The 18709-nt window shown below is 43.5% G+C and overlaps 1 protein-coding gene across 2 annotated transcripts in view; it reads right to left on the bottom strand.

Annotated features, from left to right (window-relative positions):
- Window positions 1-1805: 1805 nt before the first annotated feature.
- Znf608 (zinc finger protein 608) overlaps window positions 1806-18709 on the bottom strand; it is a 108781-nt gene continuing 91877 nt past the window's right edge. For both annotated transcript variants that reach the window (XM_021638866.2, XM_021638865.2), the window contains exons 4-10: window positions 14276-14363; window positions 11084-13538; window positions 9159-9576; window positions 8414-8586; window positions 5508-5661; window positions 3539-3620; window positions 1806-2809 (exon numbers count right to left, since the gene is read on the bottom strand). In XM_021638866.2, the coding sequence (XP_021494541.1) occupies window positions 2803-2809; window positions 3539-3620; window positions 5508-5661; window positions 8414-8586; window positions 9159-9576; window positions 11084-13538; window positions 14276-14363 (3377 nt within the window). In that variant the 3' untranslated portion in view covers window positions 1806-2802. The remainder of the gene's footprint in view (window positions 2810-3538; window positions 3621-5507; window positions 5662-8413; window positions 8587-9158; window positions 9577-11083; window positions 13539-14275; window positions 14364-18709) is intronic.

Genomic DNA, 18709 nt, shown 5'->3' with positions numbered 1-18709 from the left:
GGTAAAGACAGCAATGGTAACCTTAAAGGGACAAACAAAATTTCATTTTGTGATCACTGTAAAGCAGTCATGAATAACATTCCAGTTTAAAAAAAAAAAAGAAGAAAAAAAGAAAGCCTAGGGTGGAGGAAGGCTCTTCAAATGGCCTTGTGCTTTAGGTCCGGGTTCTCTCCATATTTATCAGCATTCCCATTCACTGCAAAAGTAGAATTAAGTGTAGTCTCATGCACCTATTTATAATGGATTTAGTCACCTAAGAAGGAGGGATCAGCAGCCTGATGTGTGATAAATGTGCATGCAGGATTTTACAACTGAAAGACTGGCTTAAATGGCTATCATTTGAAAAATGTGCCTAATTGAAAAACAGAAAATCCTTAGGAATCCCAAGTCGCCCAGCCCTCAACAGGCACATGCTGCCTTAGCTGCAGAAGGCAGAAGCTGACCTGCATTCAGCTCTAGGGTTTTGGCAGTTCCAAGGTTGGTCAGGAACTGGGGTTGTAGGAAATGCACCAACAGACAGACTAGAAAGCACTGTTTGGGCAGAGGAAATGCATGAGCTTTTAGCTGTAGAAGATGGCACCCAGCTTTTAAGAGATGAAAAAAAAATTGAGGAGCTTGAAAACATGACAAAGGGGAAAAAATCTGAAAATTAAGTTAAGTGTCTCTTTCTCCTGAGCATGGACTAGACTTGAGAGCGAATACCACATCACATGGCTTTGACAAAGCAGGGAGAGCGTTACTCTGAGGTGTGAAAAAAAAATTCTATTTGTAACGCAATAGGCAAGCTAAACAAATATACCCAAAGAAGTTCTACCCATGCAAGCACTTCTTAGTTCTGGCCTTAGTGTATGGAGGACGGTCCCAGAGACTAGTGACTGGAATGTGACTGGGAAGCCAAGCAAAGCTCAAGGACGACAGCATGGGCCCACTCAGTGACAGATCATTCTCCGGGTGTGCATGGAGTCCGAGGTTTGAGGCCCAGGATCAGAAACAAACAAACAAACAAAAACAAAGCAAATCCCCCATCTCACTATACAGAGCTTCTTCCTCATAAGTTTCCATGAACCACCTTCTCTCCAGTTTAGTGCCGTCTTTTCAGACTCAGCAGCCTCACAAACTCCGACACGTCTCCAACCTGCCCCCTCCCATTCTCTACTTTTTCATAGCATTTATCAACCTGCTATGCACATATATTTTATTGTATGTGTGCGCTGTCTACTAGGAAATGCAGCAATGGGAATTTCTGCCTGTTTTGTTCATTGCAATTTATCCCAGCCAGGATAGTGTAGGTGGCTCAGTAGATGAAAGGCAGAGATGAGCCGGAGAGGTAGAAAATGACACGAAATATCCTTACATGTCACTCTAGGAACAACTAGCTGACTTTTTATATATTCCATCTACTGTCCATGGGTTGCAAGGCTAACATGTTTAGGCAGGGCATGGTGATACATGCCTTTAAAATGTGCATTTGGGAGGAGGAGGAAGAGGCCACAGCAGCTCTGTGAGCTGCAGGACAGCCAGGACTACGTAAAGAGGACCTGTTTCAAAAAACAAACAAAAAAGATTTAGTTTAGCCTACTCTTTCACCTTTATCTACCAATTTGGGGGTGCTGTGTGTCTATGTACAGAGTAATTGTCTGGGAATTATGTACACATTCATAGAACTCAACATAATGTTTGCTTGTTATACCAGGGGTAACATATGTATGAAGTTAGTATCTGTGTACTCATAGTATGGAGAAGATCTCTGGAAGTCAGACTCACTCCCAGCCAACGAGAAGTAACACCAGACACACAAGAAACCATTATGTAAAAAAAAAAAAACAAAACAAAACCTTTTTAATTCTGATTGCCAAATTATTTAAGGCAGGTATAAAAAAATGAAAGCATTCAATATACATTTTACATAAAATAAACTAATTACAGCATAAAACAAGTAACCAGGCAATGGCGTTAAAATCCTTCTCCTCTAAAATTGGATAATTGTAAACATTAAAGAAAAAAAAAAAAGACTGCAGGGCTATTCAAGTAATAGAGCGGTCACAGATGTCTCTGGTATGCAGGCTATTGGGTTATCTGCCATTCAAGATTATCAAAAACTGACACCTCATTATTTACGGATGCTCATTATTTCCCCATCCTAATTTTTACATTATATATACAACACAGTTTTTTGTGGTTCTGGCAACCCCATGCCTTCCAAAAGTATTTATTTCCACAATAAACAAGTACAAACAGTGACTACGGGAACATTTTACACTGATGCGTCTTTAACAGGAGCCACCAATGAGACATCTAAATTGTACCAAGTGTCATCATCACAGTTCGCCTTTCTGAGGGGTTTTTGGGAGAGAGATGAAGGATATGCAAGGTTCAGGCACACTGATACAGAACATTATTTATTTACAATTTAAAAGGAAGAGGATGTAAGCAGCCTGTTGTGGCTAACACTTTCAACATGACAAATACATTTTTTTATTTCCTTTACTGAGTGGTTTGCAACTTGGCAGCAGACCCTGTGTGTGCGAGCCTGGTTACTGTTACAAAAAGTAAAGAATATATATATATATATGTATATATATATATGTATATATACAGATATGTATACGTATATATATATAAAACAGAAGTTTAATTACAGCAACATTTGTTACTCTGTGATAAAATCTGTAATTTACAAAATGAAATGACTGGTTTTTGCCTGCCATTAAGGCATTTCAAATTAACACCATGGAACTGATGTCTATATAAAGCGCTTCCCCATGTGATCCAGTCACATGACACCGGACACTTCCGATTCTGTTATTCTCTGCAAAAGAAGAGCACACCTCAGCATCAGGTTCTGTCAACACTCGACAGGAAAACGTAAAGACAGCAACACCGAAACGTTTCTTTTATAGGTGGTTCTAGCTCATTTGTGCAGTTCTCAGGGAAATGAAACACAAAGTACTGAGCTACATTTTCAGAGAGGGTTAATTTTATGTTGCTAATCTATTTATTTATTTATTTATTTATTTATTTGCCTTCTTAGGAGAGCTTGCAGGGTAACTTAAACTACAAGGGAACAAATGTCACCTTCAGTATTATGATAACCCAGTTTTCCATTTGCAACTTTATTTTTAAGTACAATAAAGTGAAGAGATTTGTGTCCTGGTGTTTTTACTGTGTAGTGCTGAGAACAGAACCCAGGACCTTGGGCAATCTGGTCAAGTGCCAAACTACTGAGCTCCAACCCCAACCCAATAAACACTGTTAACAAAGTTGTATGATTGACCTGTTCTTAATCTAAGGACATTACCCTCATCAAGATGAAAAAAAAAAAAATTATTCCCCTCCTTACAGATGAACATTGCATTTATAGAAGGGAGCTCAAGGAGTCTAAGTCGTATGTGAAATATCCCGCCAGAACATGTTCATTCATTGCAGTAAAATCAAACACAAGGCACCAAGTTTTTCATCTAGAAGGCCTATATTTTCTTCCTTGCCACCATTAGCACATCTCTGCCAAAAACTTATTCTTGGGGTAGAGATTATTTACCTTCTCTGTGCAGGAAACATTCCTGATGCAGACGCCTGGGCAGCCACCTGCTGAGAGGCAACGAGGGCGGCGGAGGTCAAGCCTAATGGGAGGAAAGCACAGGGTCTCCATGACATTGGTAAAGGTAAGAGTGGACATAGGCCCGTCCTTAAAGGGCACAGAACCAGTAGCAGTGTTTCATGTGGCAAGAAAAGACTACAAACCACTCCCTATTCCATTATGGAATCCTTGGCGGCTTTCTCAATAGCTATTTGGAGGATACAGCCTTCCATCTCACTGGCCCTGCATGACACTTATTTCCACACATTCCTGAATAGGTGGCTCAAGAGGAACAACGGATCCTGGCTAACAGGAAGAAGTCACAGTGATTTACAGAAGCAACCTGCTAATCTACTTAGACAACTTTTATAATGGCTTTTATCACTGTAACAATTTCTCCAGTGACTTAAACATGGTGAATCCTGTGTACATGGCATAAACCAATCAGTAAAAAAAAAAAAAGCCCTACACTTTTCTAAGTCTCAATAGACTTAGAAAAATAGTCTCAATTTATAAAACAGACGGAGCAGAGACCTGAACAGCCCCAAGAAAGAAGCTTTTGAATTCTATAGAAAATGGTTCAGGGAAATAGGCATGGGAGTGCCTGCCAGTAATTCCTGAGGTAGAGTTCAAGGCCAGCCTCAGATATTTCTGGACTCTTATACAAGAAAGAAAAAGGGAGAGAAATAAAATGGTCCTGAGGAAAACATAGTAAACAAAGCAGTCAGGGAAGATTCTCTGCATCCATGATTTTTATTTGGGTAATTTTTTTTTTCCAGAGATAATTTGAAACATTACAGCAACATTAAAAAAAAATGACAGTATACTTATTCTGCTTACATATACCCCTCTACATCTGGAATGTTTTAGAAACAGAACTTATTTCCCATGCTTTCCTCAAACTTGGTTATCTAGGAGATCTATTAATTGTCTGTCTATCTATCTATCTATCTATCTATCTATCCATCCATCTTATCATCTATCTCTTCACTTTCTTTTAACATCAATTAACAAATGAATAAAAGTCCAGTTCTTTACATTTCCTACATTTGGAAGCATTTCCTGCATTGTCTTGCCAACTGTTTTGCCCTTGCTGTAGCCAAATTGCTACCCATGCCGTAAAGGTCCCATATTGAGGTCCAAATTCCCAATTTGATTGCATTTGGACTCAAGAGCTTATACAGAGATAATTAAGATAAAATGAGGTCCTGAGGGCCATATACGATCTGACAGGCTTAATATTCTTATAGCAATAGATTCCAAAAGCCTCTCTTTCTTGCCATGCCTTGTGAAGAAATAAATAGTAGGAGCCTCCCCCTCCCCCCTCTCCCCCGCCAAGAAAGTCCTCACCAGAAATGGCCCAGAATAACCCAAACCAGGCTCTCCAGCCACGACTTTCAGAACTGTGACAAAATAAAGACAGCTCCCTACCCCTTATGAGGTAATGCAGCTGGGACAGGTAAGACTGCCTAGTACATTGTGAATGCGCTGTCCTCATCTTTAGCGAAAGTATCACAACAGTGAAAGGACGAGAACTATACCTTAGCTGGGTTATGGGGTGTTAGACCTGATCGTGCTGCTTACTTGCATGGAGAAAAAGGCAATTTAAACGAACTGGAGATATCAGAATAAAGGATTTCACCAAAGCCACCTCTCACTGTTATATTTGGTGCCCCAGACACCGGCTGCCACCCTCCGTCGGTGAGATAACATCTCCCAGTGACAATTACGAAGTGGTAGCCACTGCATGCCTCCTCGGAATACAAACAGACTTAGCTGTGTCTTACAGGAATACTAAGAAATAAGTGTTAGGAATCTTCCCTACAGCTAGTGCTAGTCCAGGTTCAGTATTTTCATTTTAAAATAGTGACAGGCAGTCAGAGCAACTGTTTGCCAAAACAGAATGGCACTAATGTGAGGAGATGCTGACCTTGAAAAGGGTCATATTGACCGGGGATGAGAGGGTAGCCCATGCCAACATGGGTGTGGTGGTGTGTGTGCAGGTGCCGCTGGCCGAAGGGGGAATGGCGATCCCGGTCCCGCTCCGCCTCGCGTTCCCGCTCTGTGGAAGCCTTCTCCACCGGCTGAAAAGAGAAATGCCCTCCTGTAATATGCTGGCATACAAACACACCTGCCCGCTTCAGGTCACGGAGTAGCTACAGAGACTTAAAACCCTATACCAATGGATGATAGCTCTAAAAGGCATGGATTTGTTTTGAAAGAACTAGGCTAAAAGTAGAGATTGTCCCAAAGTAGGCTAAATAGCACCAATGTTTTCTGCAAATATTTGCTAAAACTTTTCTCAAGATTCACTACTCAAGATTGCTGTTTAGAAACCAATTGGTGTCTTTCAGAAACAGTTTTTTACGTGTGAAGTTTTTAAAAGGAGTTATTGAGACTATTTTTAAGGTTAGTTGCTTTTTTCTTTTTTTAAACAATTTATTTATTTTCGTTATTTTTTACTCATTAGTGGTTTTGCCTGCATATATGTCTGTGTGAGGGTGTCAGGTTCCCTGGATCTCTAGCTACCCACAGTTGTGAGCTGCCATGTGGGTGCTGAGAATTGAACCCGGGTCCTCTGGAAAAGCAGCCAGTGCTCTTAACCACTGAGCCATCTCTCTAGCCCCAAGGTTAAGTTTCTTAATTATACTTTTATTTCTACCTCGTGGAGGGAATTTATCTCAGGCTTTTTTAAAAAAGTAATTATTGTAATCAGGCACAGTGGCTCACACCTTTAGTCCTACAACTCCATAGGCAGAGGTAGGTGAATCTCTGAGCTCGAGGCAAGCCTGGTCTACAAAGGAAAACCAGAGCTACACAGAGGAAACCCTGTCTAAATGAGCAAAAACAAGAAGTATTCATTGTGTTCCTGCAAAAATACACAGCCAAATTCACACAATTATATATTTGTTTATGCTGCACACATATTGCAATTGCTTTATACTTTTCCTTTCTGACTGTATTCATGAGCTCCACTTCTGTGATTTAGCTAGCCTGGATCAAAACGGTTAGGAAGAAAACTGGCATCCTACAAGTACTAAGAATTGTTTAATTGCCATTACTCCTTAAACAGTGCAGTACAGAGACTTTAACATAGCGCTTTCCTTGTTGGAGGTACCCCAGGGATGGCTGAAAAGACAAGGAAGAATATATTTCTAGGCAAATACTGTGCCATTGTTTTATAAAAGGGACTGGTGGGTACTTTTAGATTTTGTACTTCCAAGAGGTTCAGGAACCAATTCCCTGCATATTCAGGATAGGTGGACCCCACAGGAAACCACTGTCCTGCCCACAACCCAGAGTCTTTGTTTCTGAGAGGTCATCACAAATTCTAGCTGGTCCACACCAGAGAGGGCTAAGGATTTGTGTGTCTCAAATACTGTTGTCCCTTTTAGAACCTAGCTTCCCTTTTTTGCTCCGGGCCCTCTCACTGGAACAAAGTCTGTGTGTGTGCTAAAAGGAGGAATTACAGAAAAGGGATTGGATCGTGCATGGATGGCTTTTTCTAGTTTCTCTGTAGTGGTTGTGTTCCCACTACAGACAGTCTATTTTAATCACCTTACCTACCCCTTTTTTTTTCTAACCAGAAGTCATTGCTTTTCTTTGGTCTCTTTATAAACAGTATTTTGGACTAGAAGTTGCCATTTGGCTAGGAGAGTGTCTTTTACAAAGACTATATATATATATATATATATATATATATATATATATATATATATGAGAGTGTCTTTTACAAAGACTATATATATATATATATATATTATTATTACTTATGTGGAATGACAGGGAGAGGATAATGTGATGAGGCCAGTGGGCAGCAGATGTAGCCTTTATGCCTTAGCCATGTGACCAAGGCTTCATGTGAGCCCCACATTGCACAAGACTCAAATTTATTTCTGAATAACATTAATAGTTATTGCTTGTCACGGACCCTCAGCATTTATCCACGTGAACTTCTTGACTATGAATATGGGCCATGTGAACACCCAGGTCAACAGAAGGATCTGAAACTCAGTGTGTTCTGTGGTTAGGCTAGCTCAGGGGACAGGGTGACATGTGTCTGGGCACTGGTCACTGTTATTCATGTAACAGGCTTATACACACGAGAAGCTACAGAGACTGTCTAGCTTGGGCTCCTTTTCCCATCAACCACTGTCACGTAATTGTGGAATACATTTGTCACTGCTGTCTTGAAAGGAAGCAAGTATTTCAATTTGTATTAAAAAAAAAAAAAACAACTCTGATTTCTTTTTCAAAATTGTTTCTGAGGGAAACATTTTTTAGGTTTCCCTGTTGTTTTGAATTTGTCTCTCTGTTGTTGTTTTCCAGCTAGAGATGTTATCCTGGCACATGAGAGGCAAGTGCTCTATCCCTGAGCTGCAAAACCCATCCTTAAGAACACATTTTCCAAGAGCTCAATTTGTCAAAGAGGTCAAGGGTCTGTGGCCTCTGAACTGCTTAGTAACAAGGATGGTATAAACTAAACTTTGGGTACTTTCTTTCCTAATGTATTAACAACAAACATTTTACACCAAAAGTCAATATAAATTTAAATTTCTCCCTTACACATCTCCTCCTGGGTAAGCAAAGAACACCATATTTTTGCAACAAAAAGCTACCCACTCACACAAAGGCTTGAATGACATTTTTCCCCCTCCTGTGTGACCAAACACATCTTATATTTCAACATTCCATTCTTTATGTATCGGAATAGAACAGCATCCTGAATTCCCAGCTGGGTTCCTAAACCATTTCTCTTTAAAGGCTGTTCTGTTGCTTGTCCTCTTTCCCCCTCCCCAAACATGGCCTTTTAACTACCAACAAAAGGAGGCTTACAGCAGGGGACTTGCTGCGGTATTGGTTGGCGTGATGTTGGAGCAGGTCCAGGGCTTTGGCTTCACTGGCTGTTTTTGTGTTGATGCTGGGGCTGGTATTGACTTTCTCTGCCTCTTCTCTCCCAGACATCTTCCCATAAACAGGATAATGAAATCCTGGAGAGAGATAGGCCCCTGCAGATAAACAACAAATGTCACATCACGTTACAGGCTACATCTTAAAAACAGAAAAATCGTCTGGATTACGTGAATTTTGGGTACAAGTCAGACATCTTAAAATAAGGGGTTACATTAAGAACGGGCTACATCATTGTTTATCTGTGTCTAGGTTCTCTGATTTTCTTCTTTGGTTAATTCATCCTGATGAACGGAGGATATAAACAGAATTGAGCTTACAGCTACTTCATCCATTTACGTGTCCGCTTAAGTGAAAGAAACAGTAACTATAATGATTATGACAGTAAGTGCTTAGAATATTTCCACAGGCAATAAAGTATCTGTCAGTCTAAACGTCTACAGTAAGCCATCAGGAACTGTGGAAGCTAGAGCCTGAGGACTCTTAGACATTTCATTACAAAATATAAAAATCTCACATTAAATCAGTTTCATCTTTGGGACTTTAAGGAGCATTAGAAACAAGTAAAACATATGTCATTCTCAAAGCTTCTAATTTATCTTCAGTTGTTAATAGCTATCATTGTACACAGCCTCTTCCCTCCAATGTAGTTAGAACCCGCAACACGTACCAGGGTAACTGTGCATTAAGACGGGAGAAACAGCCCGGTATGCAGGGTGGCTGGGGTCATACATCTGTGGGTAAGGATAAGCATGCAAGTACTGAATGTACGACTGATGCTGACTCATGGGTGAGGACACAGCCACTCTTGTCCCCCGAGAGTCCTTCCAGTTCACCGGAGTCTTTCGATCATCACTCTTCAGCTTGCTTTCTTCCACTGATTGCGAATCAGGACGCTTGGCCTCCTTGGGCTCCTCTTTGATGTTTGTTAATGACACAGGAAGGCTGGGCATGCCACTCTCTTTGTTAGGAGTCTTCCTTGGACTGTCCTCTTTTAGTTTCTTTTCTCTGTCAAGTTCTTCTGGCTTTTGTGGATCTAGGTACTTGGGCTGGTATACGTAATGATGCCACGTCCTTGAATCTGGATCCTGGTTTGAAGATAAAGATCTGTCTTAGAACTTGTTTACAAAGCAAATCCATTAATGTACATGACAGCACTGCTGACTGCTATTTCATTCTAAGTTAGCATGTGCTGTTACGCCTACTCTGATAAAGTAATAATGTCTGCAGTAGGCTTTATCAACAATCCTCGTACCACAGGCTAAACCAATGCTTTTAAACTTCAGACAATATCAAGGTCACTGAGTTAAAGAGCCTTGGATAACATCCTCGGAGATATTTAATTCAATCTTTGTTTTACTATCTCACACAGGTAAAGCGGATTTCAAAAACCCTACCTCAAGGTAAGAGTAGAAATTTTAAGTAATTACTACAGTTATTAACATCAATTATGAGGAAAAAAAAAGCCTCTTAGTTTCCTATCACATTTTTTTTTCTTTTCCATTAACTACAGCTGAGGTTCACTAGGCTGGGTTGCTTCTCATTAATATGCTAACATCTTAATCAAAACCAAAAATATCAAATGAATGGCACGTATTATGATTTACTTATTAGAAAACAAACCCATCCACAAACCCTTCTAAATTGTCTTGATCTGCTGCAACCCTGGGAAACAACAGCCTGATTTAGAGCTACAGAGGGCATGGAACAGAGGATCCAAATGCCCTTAAGGTCTTGGCACATTCACGGCGTAAACCCACCCAGGGGCTCATGTCTTGAATGAGAATTTGGACTTGGCCCTTGGCCCCAGCTTTGGCCGTTTGTGTACAGAGCAGTAGGAACTCTTGTTCTGACTCACTAGGGGCAAGCACAGGGAGTCGAGTTGGGGTGCTGGGGCTGGGGAATACCAGAATTAGAGCTCCCAGGGCGGCAGTGAGTCAGGGGGCCATGACCAGCATGTGTCTGGTTTCATGGTGACTGCTCTTCACGTGTTCCCAGCCTGGCTGTAGGAACTTCTGGCTCCTTGTAAGCCCACAGCACAAGAGTTCTACTTTGGGTTCTAAGCAGAACGTAGAACAGAAATCCAGGCATCTCAGACCCTTTGTGAGAGATATCTGATGCTCAGGCTTCCTTAAATGCTGAATGGGAAGGGGGAACTCAGCGACCCGGGTTGAAAACTCTTAGAAGGCACTGAACAGAAATTTGGCATATAAAAAGAACAAGTGTTTTAGAGACATGATATGAAATCTCAGAGTTTGTGGGACTTCAGAGACCCTGAGGTGGAATGCCTTCACCTTTCTCTCATGAAGAAATCAAGAGGCCTCATAAGAGTTAGACTTAGGTACCAGACATCTGTGGGCACATGCCCAGAGTTCCTTCAGCTACACACCGTGACAGGTAAACAGTGAGTAATGTACATTTTTAGAGTTGTACAGGAACTCCCGAGGACCTTTAAGGATATTTTTCAAGAGAAGAGGAAAACCCCCTGATGATGGTTTCCTCCCAGGGTGTAAGATGTCTAGCAAGATCAAGCCCAAGACATGTGCACAACTCGGACTGCTCCCTGTCTGTTGGGGCCACACTCCACAATCTTACTTGTTTAAATCTCGAGGTTGGGTCTACACCTGTCTGCTTCATAGAGTCCATGACAGACTTCATTTCTACAGCCTCCTTAATAAGCTGGTGGTTTTCCATCTGCTTAGCTTTGAAGCTGTCGGCCTGAAGCTGCTGCTGGTGACTGGGGAGAAGCTGTGATTTACCTGTCTCCTCAGTTTTATTAGGCACTGATGGCCCTAGTTTAGAATGATTTTTGTTAGGCTCCGGGGTAGAGGGAGCTTTTGAGATTGTGGCCGATGGCATGTTTTTCTGTTTATTGTCTTCCTTGCCCAGTTCTTTCAAGGGGAGTTCAGCCTTTCTCTCACAGTCTCCTCTCCCACTCTGGGCTATTTTCTGCTCCGCCAGCCTCTGGTCCTCATAGTACTTCTCATACTGCTGTCTGTAGGCAGGGCTCGTGGCCATCAGAGATTTCTGGTCCATATATAGCCCATAGGCATACTGGCCATAATAAAGTGACTGAGCCAGCGCAGGGTGTCTTTGTGTGATGACTGACTGATGCTGGGGCTGTAGTGACGTGGAATTGTGGTCCACTTTTTTAGCCTCTAACTGCTCTGCCTTGTCTTTCTTCTCTGCATCTTCCTCTGACTCCTTCTTGATCTTCATGCCCTGCGTGCTTCCACCGCTCCCAGATGTGGGGGCACCAACCTGTCCAGGGTGCATGTAACTTGGAGAATAATAAGGCTCGTAGCCATGGTAATAGGGAGAATGGGACTCTTTCAGCTGAGATGATTGTGCTGAAGTTGAAGAATGCCCTTTCACAACACCGTCTTTATTAGAAATGATATCTGATGGGGAACTGGCCTTTGACCTCATGCCCTCCGACCTGCTGTCAGAACCACCATCATCAGCAGCATCTGAGATGTCTGAATAGGCTGGGCTGTTGGTCTTGGCCGCTGAACCCTCAGCCCCATTCTGTGTCAACACGTGCAGGGGTGCCATGGGTGCCTGCCCATTCACCAGGGTGCTGCATTCCATCCGCGAGGCACTCCCAATGGAAGGGCTGGGAGCATTGTCCGTGAACGTGTAAACCTTATCGGCCTCGGCTTTGATGCTGGCCATGCGGCTCTCCTGAGACTCTGACAATCCGTTAGCCAGCCCTTCACTCTTACCGAGATGGTCCTTTAAAAAATGCCCAGACAAATCCTTGCCAGCCACCTTGGCATCCTCCAGCTTCCCGAGTTTAGCATCCATCTTGGGACCTCCAGCCTCTTTTCCTTCCTTGTCCTTTAGCTTTCGCTTCTCCTTTTTCTTTTTGTCTTTGAGTGACACCAAAGCTGGGTTCACGGTGATGGGCTCCCCCATGATTGTGGGCTTTGGTTGAATAGGTTTCAAAGGAGGGCTCTTTGGTGTAGCCTGGACCACAGTGGTTGTGAGGGAGGGCAGTCCAGGTATGGTCCCCGTGGTGGTGGATGTGAAGGCTGCAGTTGGTATCGCGATCAGCTGTGGGGGCGTAGGGGCTGGGGCAGGGGCAATCGGTCGGGCGCCCTTCAGCTTAGAGAGGTTTTTGTCCATTTTGCAATTGTTTGCTTTTTTGCCCTTTTCTTTATCCCCCAAACTTTTCTTGTCAATCAGTCCTTCCGCTTCCAGTTTGGGCATTTCGGCAGCTAGACTGCTGTCTGCTGCGGAACAAATGTCTAAGGTGGCTGCCATGTTGGAGATGACTGGAAGGTTGTTCAGTTCGCTGTTCAGGCCCTTCTTTTTGCCGGAATTCTTCCCAGTTTTCGAACCGATCATAGAACCGGGCCCATTGCTCATGAGCTCTCTCTTTCCCTTGGGTGTCCCAGGGGGGTTCCCAGCACCGGGGGATGCAGGAGCCTTCATCTGGTCGTACGCTGACACGCCTGTACTTGGCTCACCACACTCGAGGGCCACGTTACTCAAGGCTTCCTCACAGTCTGATATCTTGTCCTCGCTGTCAGGCTCGAACTCCAGCTTGTTTTCTGGGTCTAAGTGTGCATGGGCTTGGTGGTACCTCAGGCCATTTATGTGCTTGTACTTTTTGTTGCAGTTTGGGTGCGGGCAATCAATTAACACTGGAGAGGAGCAGCCTTGGTCCAAGAAAGTAGTCTCTGGTTTCCCCTGAGGGGTCGTAGGGGTGCTTCTGGAATTTGTGCGGGCTCGTTTCCCGGGTTTACTGTCCTCAGAGCTTGAGTTCAGATCCAGCTCCATTGGAGGCTTGCTCTTTCTTTTGTTGGTAGAGGAAGGGCTGGCTTTTATGTCCTCCGCAGCACAGTTTGGGGGTGTCCTTCGTCCACTGGCATTGAGGCTGCCACGCCTCCCTTTCCCATTGGCCCCGCCTCTGTTCTTGCTTGGCAGCCCTCTGGACTCTGTGAAGCTGACCTCGGAGCCAGGGGCAGCTGCGGCAGACCTCGCTCTCTTCCCTCTGCCACGGCCCCCGCGCATCTCCAGGTCACTTGTCGGTGATTCACAAAACCTAGGGAAGCAAGTAATGGGCGTCATAATGAGCATTCCAAGAGCGGCAGGTCTGATTACAGGGACACAAGGTAGCCAAGAGCAGCCACCACCGCTGTGGCAGCTTGAGGGCGGGGTGCAACCAAAGGAATGGCATTCTATTTTTGCATTGCTACATGAGCCCAAGACCAGGCTACCCAGTGGATTATATTCACCCACAGAGAATCACCCAGAGAGCTCAAAGAGCTGGCTTTCAATCAGTTCAAATTCCCCATTATTATTATTATTACTATTAGAAGAAGAAGAAGAAGAAGAAGAAGAAGAAGAAGAAGAAGAACAAGAACAAGAACAAGAAGAAGAGGAGGAGGAAGAGGAAGAAGAAGAAGAAGAAGAAGAAGAAGAAGAAGAAGAAGAAGAAGAAGAAGAAGAAGAACAAGAAGAAGAAGAAGAAGAAGAAGAAGAAGAAGAAGAACAAGAAGAGGAGGAGGAGGAGGAGGAGGAGGGAGGAGGAGGAGGAGGAGGAGGAGGAAGGAGGAAGGAGAAGAAAACAAAGGAGAGAAGGGAGTGAGAGGACAAGAAATCCGATAGAAAAGAAAGTTAGCATCTGTGTTTTACTGGCTCGGGCCTGAATGGCTCATTTCTCCCTTGCCTGGTTTCAATTACAGGAAGAGTTTTATAGATTAATTTCTTTCTACAGTTTTTCTTGCAGAAACGGGACGGGGAAAACAGAGGAAGGAGCACGAAAGAAAAGGCACCTACCTGGGAGGGGCCCAGTCGTGCTTGGTGCAGTCTAGTAGGGTCCCCACATATGTTTTGTTCCTCCACGTGACATTGACCACTAGGACACCTGTAAGGGAGGGGGGGAGCGTGAGTGAGGGCACATTCAACACCTATGTTGAAATGACTTTATTTCCACTTCATTTATTGTTATTATTTTTACCAGCAAAGTTCTATTCTCACTTGGCTTTCAAAAGCTGTGGTTTGCATCCTTCCTCTTTCTGGTTTCAGTGACCTCAAGTTAAAACCCACAGGAAACGTGTCTGTGTGTGTGTGTGTGTGTGTGTGTGTGTGCGCGCGCGCGCACGTATTTGTTCACTCACGAATGTGATACAAAGGGTGAGAGTGTGTGAGGGTGTGATCAAGATATTGCTGACAGAAGGAAATGGTTTTTGCCATGTCCTGCTGTAAAACAGTAACATTCACCTCTTAATTTTTCTATTATTACACATAATTGCTTTCGTTTGGCAGACAGCCAACATAAACCAAGCCTGAGTTACCAGTGCTTCAGCCAGAGGACGACTGAAAGGAATCTGGTTTCCAATTCAACAATATAAAACAATGGGAACTTTTTTTTTTATTATTAAGAGGAAAAGAAAACATTTGCAGATATGTAAAAATAGGCATAGAGGAAAAAGTGGGGTCTTGGGACAGCTGAGATTTCTTCTTTTGGGCCCTCCCCTCTTAGGCAGCTATCAGCCTCAGAATGGTCTCGGTTTCACTGCTTGGTCTCGTCTCAGCGGCTCTTAAAATAGCTCCCCTAAGAAAATAAATGTGCACAATACATTTGCTCTTGGGGTTATCTTCAGTCCACTTTGGTAAGCGTTTGCTACAGAGGATTAGAAGAGAACTCAGAAACCGACACACGCGTTTCCTTCCAGCCGTCCTGCTTTTCCTCTGCTGTTGCTCTGCAGACAGACGCTTTAATTCAGCACCACATCTGTGAATTACTAAACTTAAGTGTGCTTAATATGCCAAATGTCACTGAGAAACATCTAACACCCGGTTCATTCTCCAAAGGACAAGTCCCACTTAAAAACAAAACAAAAAACAAAATAACAACAACAAAAAAACCCCTCACTTCCTTAAAGCATATTTGTAAAGAAGCGGGATTCTGAGATAGACGCAAGAGTTGGGTAAATAAATGAAACATTCCAGTGAGCCTTTGTTTCTTTTACTGCCTACCCCTCCACCCTCAGAGACCATTCTTCCAAGGCTTTACTGGGTGGCTGGCTCTCTTGTACTATCTGCCATTTTGGGAACCTCACAAAGCCACAAGGCTCTTTTCATCGGGGGAACCTTTAAGCAGAAGATAAAATATCTGAATGGTTGGGACTCCACGATTGGGGCAAGGAAAATTTTCTCTCAAAAATCTCAAAAGGCGATTTTAAAATTGTTCCCCATATGGTCGCTGCTGCTCTTCGTTAGGTGACAGCTGAATTTACTCACTGTAAATTCCACCTCCTCTATTGTAGCAATAGTCTAGCTGGGGGGTGGGAGGGAAAGCTAGGAAGAATCGCAAGAATTGCCTCAAATCATGCTTGATTCCTTCGTGACGCCGCCATGGGGGTGGGGGGTGTTTATAACCACTGAGTATGAAGAATCTCATTGCGACGAGAATCAGTGGTAATTAGGCATTCGGTCAAAAATTGCACAAGACAGAACAATCGGAAAGGCTTCTTTATGAGCACATCCCTTCGGGAAAGAGGGGTGGGGCATGGAGGAGAGGGCAGACAGAGCCGGCTTTCTCATCCTCTGCTCTCTGGGGCACTGTGTGTGGTGTCAGAGACCTCTGCAGCTGCTTAAAATTCTTTAGCATGTCAGCTATATTTACAGTGCAGGAATGTATCTGTATTGCCAGAAGGTTACTGCATTTTAGCTTCAGAGGCAATAGGCTGAAATCACTGCGTTCCAGAGTCCCTGATGTAGCACAAATGTATAATTAAAATTGCTTGAAAGGAAACATGAAAGAAACAACAAACCCTCCATTCTTGCAGTAATAAAATTAAAAACAGGAAAAGTCTGCACAGACACTTAACATTTGTCTGCAGTGAAAGGCTTTTGTTACTGCTTTCCCCCTAAGGGTTTCGCGTTTCCAGCAAATGCGGGCCGCCGATTGGCCAGTGCCTGCAGCAAACGCTCGCGTCTGATTGGCTGGACCGATGCAGCTGGCTTGAACACAGGAAGACAAGGCAAGGAGAAAAGGCTGGGCAGGAGAAAGGATGCTCCCCGAGGCGGGAGAGCTGAGGCATCGCCACAGTCCCCACCAAGGCTCTGGAAGTTGGGAGCAGCCCCACCGCAGACCCCCAGTGAGCCCCACTACACAGCTGCACATAGCCAACAGGCCCTGCGTGCAGCACCTCCATAGCCAAATACGCGGCCTCGAGCCAAGCAGGGTTAAGTGGGCCAGAGAAAAGGAAGGGACCCAACACAGGCCATCAATCAGTGGTTATCTTGGGCCACAGGTTGAAACGGTCACAAAGGCTGAACTGCAATTGCAACTTCCACATGAACACAGTTCACATCTGCTGCTGCCTAGAAGCCACGTGGGCCACGCTGTTGTCTGTAGTGGGAGGAGCAAAACCCTGTAAAGAAAAGCCTACTTTCAACTTTAGGAATTCGAAATAAGGCACCCTCATTTTTCTAGAAGCACCCTGAATTTAAAATGCTCAAAACAAACGCTCCACTCCCAGGGATTTAAAAACAAAAACCCAGGCTTCTCAAGCGGTGCTAATTAGATCCATGGGCCTGTGGTGGTCTATCATTACTTGTGGAAGCCTCCACACAGAGCCACAGTAGTTAATTCCACTTGGAATTCACAGTGAGTATAGACAGCTGCAGGTGGAGGAGAGGTTTGGTGATGTTACTCTGTGAACTAAAATGTACTGTTTTGTGTCTGGTTTTGCTTTTTGTAGGAAGTCCACTTTTAGAAAACATGCCATTGTGAAGGTCCAAATAAGAGGTTTAGCTCTGAAATACGGAAAATTTGGGAAGTGGTCGCACAGATATTTATTTCCAGCAGAGGCAGAGGCAGAGGCAGAGGCAGGTGGATCTCTGTGAGTTGAGGACCAGCCTGGTCTACATAGCAAGTTCCAGGCCAGCTAGGGATACATACATAGTGAGACCCTCTCTCAATCAAGTCTATGAATTTTTTTTTATTATTTTGTTGAAATTACAAATTTCAAACATTTTGTAAATCAAAGCCATAAAAAGCGTATGACTTACGAAAGGTATAGTAAGTGATGGAAACCAAATGAAAGTTAGTCCTCAGAAAATACAGATTTGAATTTTATAACCCCAGGCTTAAAATTATGTTTCTCTCTAAAAAAAAAGTCGGACAAACACATACATTAGTTCCCAAAAGATTTGTCTTTGCAACACACTTACTCTCCTGAATGCCTTGCCTATGAGTTAGGAGCTATGTCCCATATACAGTAATCCATGTGTTATATGCACATGCGTGCAAGCGCAAACATACACACACATACATACACACACAGGGGCCTCATTAGAATTCATGTTCCTACTTCCTATTCAGGTCCTTCAAGCATTGACTTTGTCTATTGGGTTTTTATTAGGTACCTATATGGTGCTACTGAATCGTATTTAGCTGGAAACTCTGTTCAGCTTCTGTACCTAAAGAATCTACAGTCTTACCATCGGTAGAGACATACATCATAACTAAGGAGGAGAAGCATGGTTTTGCACATTTCTTGCACTTACAGAGTGGTCTCTTTGTTAGGTTAGGCTCTATCCTGCTTTGCCCTCACATCCTGCACAGAAAGACTTCTTAGACCAACCAACCCTCAGACCATAACCCTAACCCTGACCTCACATCACCAGGTCAGCAATGAGGACCCGAAGCAGAGGCACCCAGACAAACGAATGCCAGGAATCTGGATTAGTGATACGAAAATTTAGAAGTAAAGCTACAAATCCAAATATAGAGATCTGTGAGAGGACAAGGATGGGCAAGAGCCAAATGTGTATGTGCTACCAGATGAGATGAAGATGGCAAGTGCCAGCACAAAGCTTCAGAAGGCCCTTCACAAGGCATGTGAGTGCGTGCTTTGGTGCTCACACACGTGCCCTGTTTTCCTCTAGATTTGTCATGAGCAGAGGACTCTACCAACACACACACCACTCAGGACTACTCAAGATGCTACCCAGCCATCATGTTTTAAAAAGTATTTTTTGTTTAAAGAATGACCACAAGCCTGTGTGTGAGTGCTCCTGTTCTGGCTCCTGAAACCCTGAAAAAGTATTCCACTCACCCTCCACTCAAGGAGGCCTTGTTTCCTTGGAAGAACTGTACTAGCTTGTCATTATCTCCCTCACGCCCAAAACAAGTTTCTTCAGCTGTTCTTCACATCACACTTTAAAACAAATGTTTATTACATTTGTGTGTGTGTGTGT

Source organism: Meriones unguiculatus, chromosome 2 (assembly GCF_030254825.1).
Source record: "Meriones unguiculatus strain TT.TT164.6M chromosome 2, Bangor_MerUng_6.1, whole genome shotgun sequence".
Lineage (NCBI taxonomy): Eukaryota > Metazoa > Chordata > Mammalia > Rodentia > Muridae > Meriones > Meriones unguiculatus.
The sequence above is the reverse complement of the archived record's forward strand: the minus strand, read 5'-3'. Positions and strand labels throughout refer to the sequence as shown.